The 343-nt window shown below is 41.7% G+C and overlaps 1 protein-coding gene across 1 annotated transcript in view; it reads right to left on the bottom strand.

Moving 5' to 3' along the window:
- Positions 1-227: 227 nt before the first annotated feature.
- LOC119588260 (keratin, type I cytoskeletal 9-like) overlaps positions 228-343 on the bottom strand; it is a 2,999-nt gene continuing 2,883 nt past the window's right edge. Inside the window, exon 8 of the mRNA XM_037936955.1 lies at positions 228-337. Coding sequence (XP_037792883.1) covers positions 228-337 — 110 coding nt within the window. The remainder of the gene's footprint in view (positions 338-343) is intronic.

Below are 343 nucleotides of genomic sequence, written 5' to 3'. Positions count from 1 at the left end.
GAATTTTTAAGCATATTATATGTTTGTGAGGTGGGGGTATAAGAGTGATTTTCATTTATTTTGCGTTATTTGGCCGCATTGCCTTATTTCAGGCGTTTGGAATATGTGGGGAGCTTTGATTATTAAAAATTTAGGAACATGAAAATGGTTTTCGCTCTAGATGGATTTCGATTGTTGGAATAAAGCAGGTTTTAATTCAGTTTACTTTATTGCATCTAGGGGTGTCTTTACTTTTCCGCTTTATCCTCCGTATCCGCTGCTGCCTCCGCTTCCGCCTCCGCTTCCACCTCCGCTTCCGCCTCCATGACTACCTCCAAAACTGCCTCCACTTCCTCCACTAATA

This window comes from Penaeus monodon, chromosome 23, assembly GCF_015228065.2.
Source record: "Penaeus monodon isolate SGIC_2016 chromosome 23, NSTDA_Pmon_1, whole genome shotgun sequence".
In the NCBI taxonomy this organism is placed as follows: domain Eukaryota; kingdom Metazoa; phylum Arthropoda; class Malacostraca; order Decapoda; family Penaeidae; genus Penaeus; species Penaeus monodon.
Note: the sequence above shows the minus strand (reverse complement) of the source record. Positions and strands in the feature narration are given on the sequence as shown.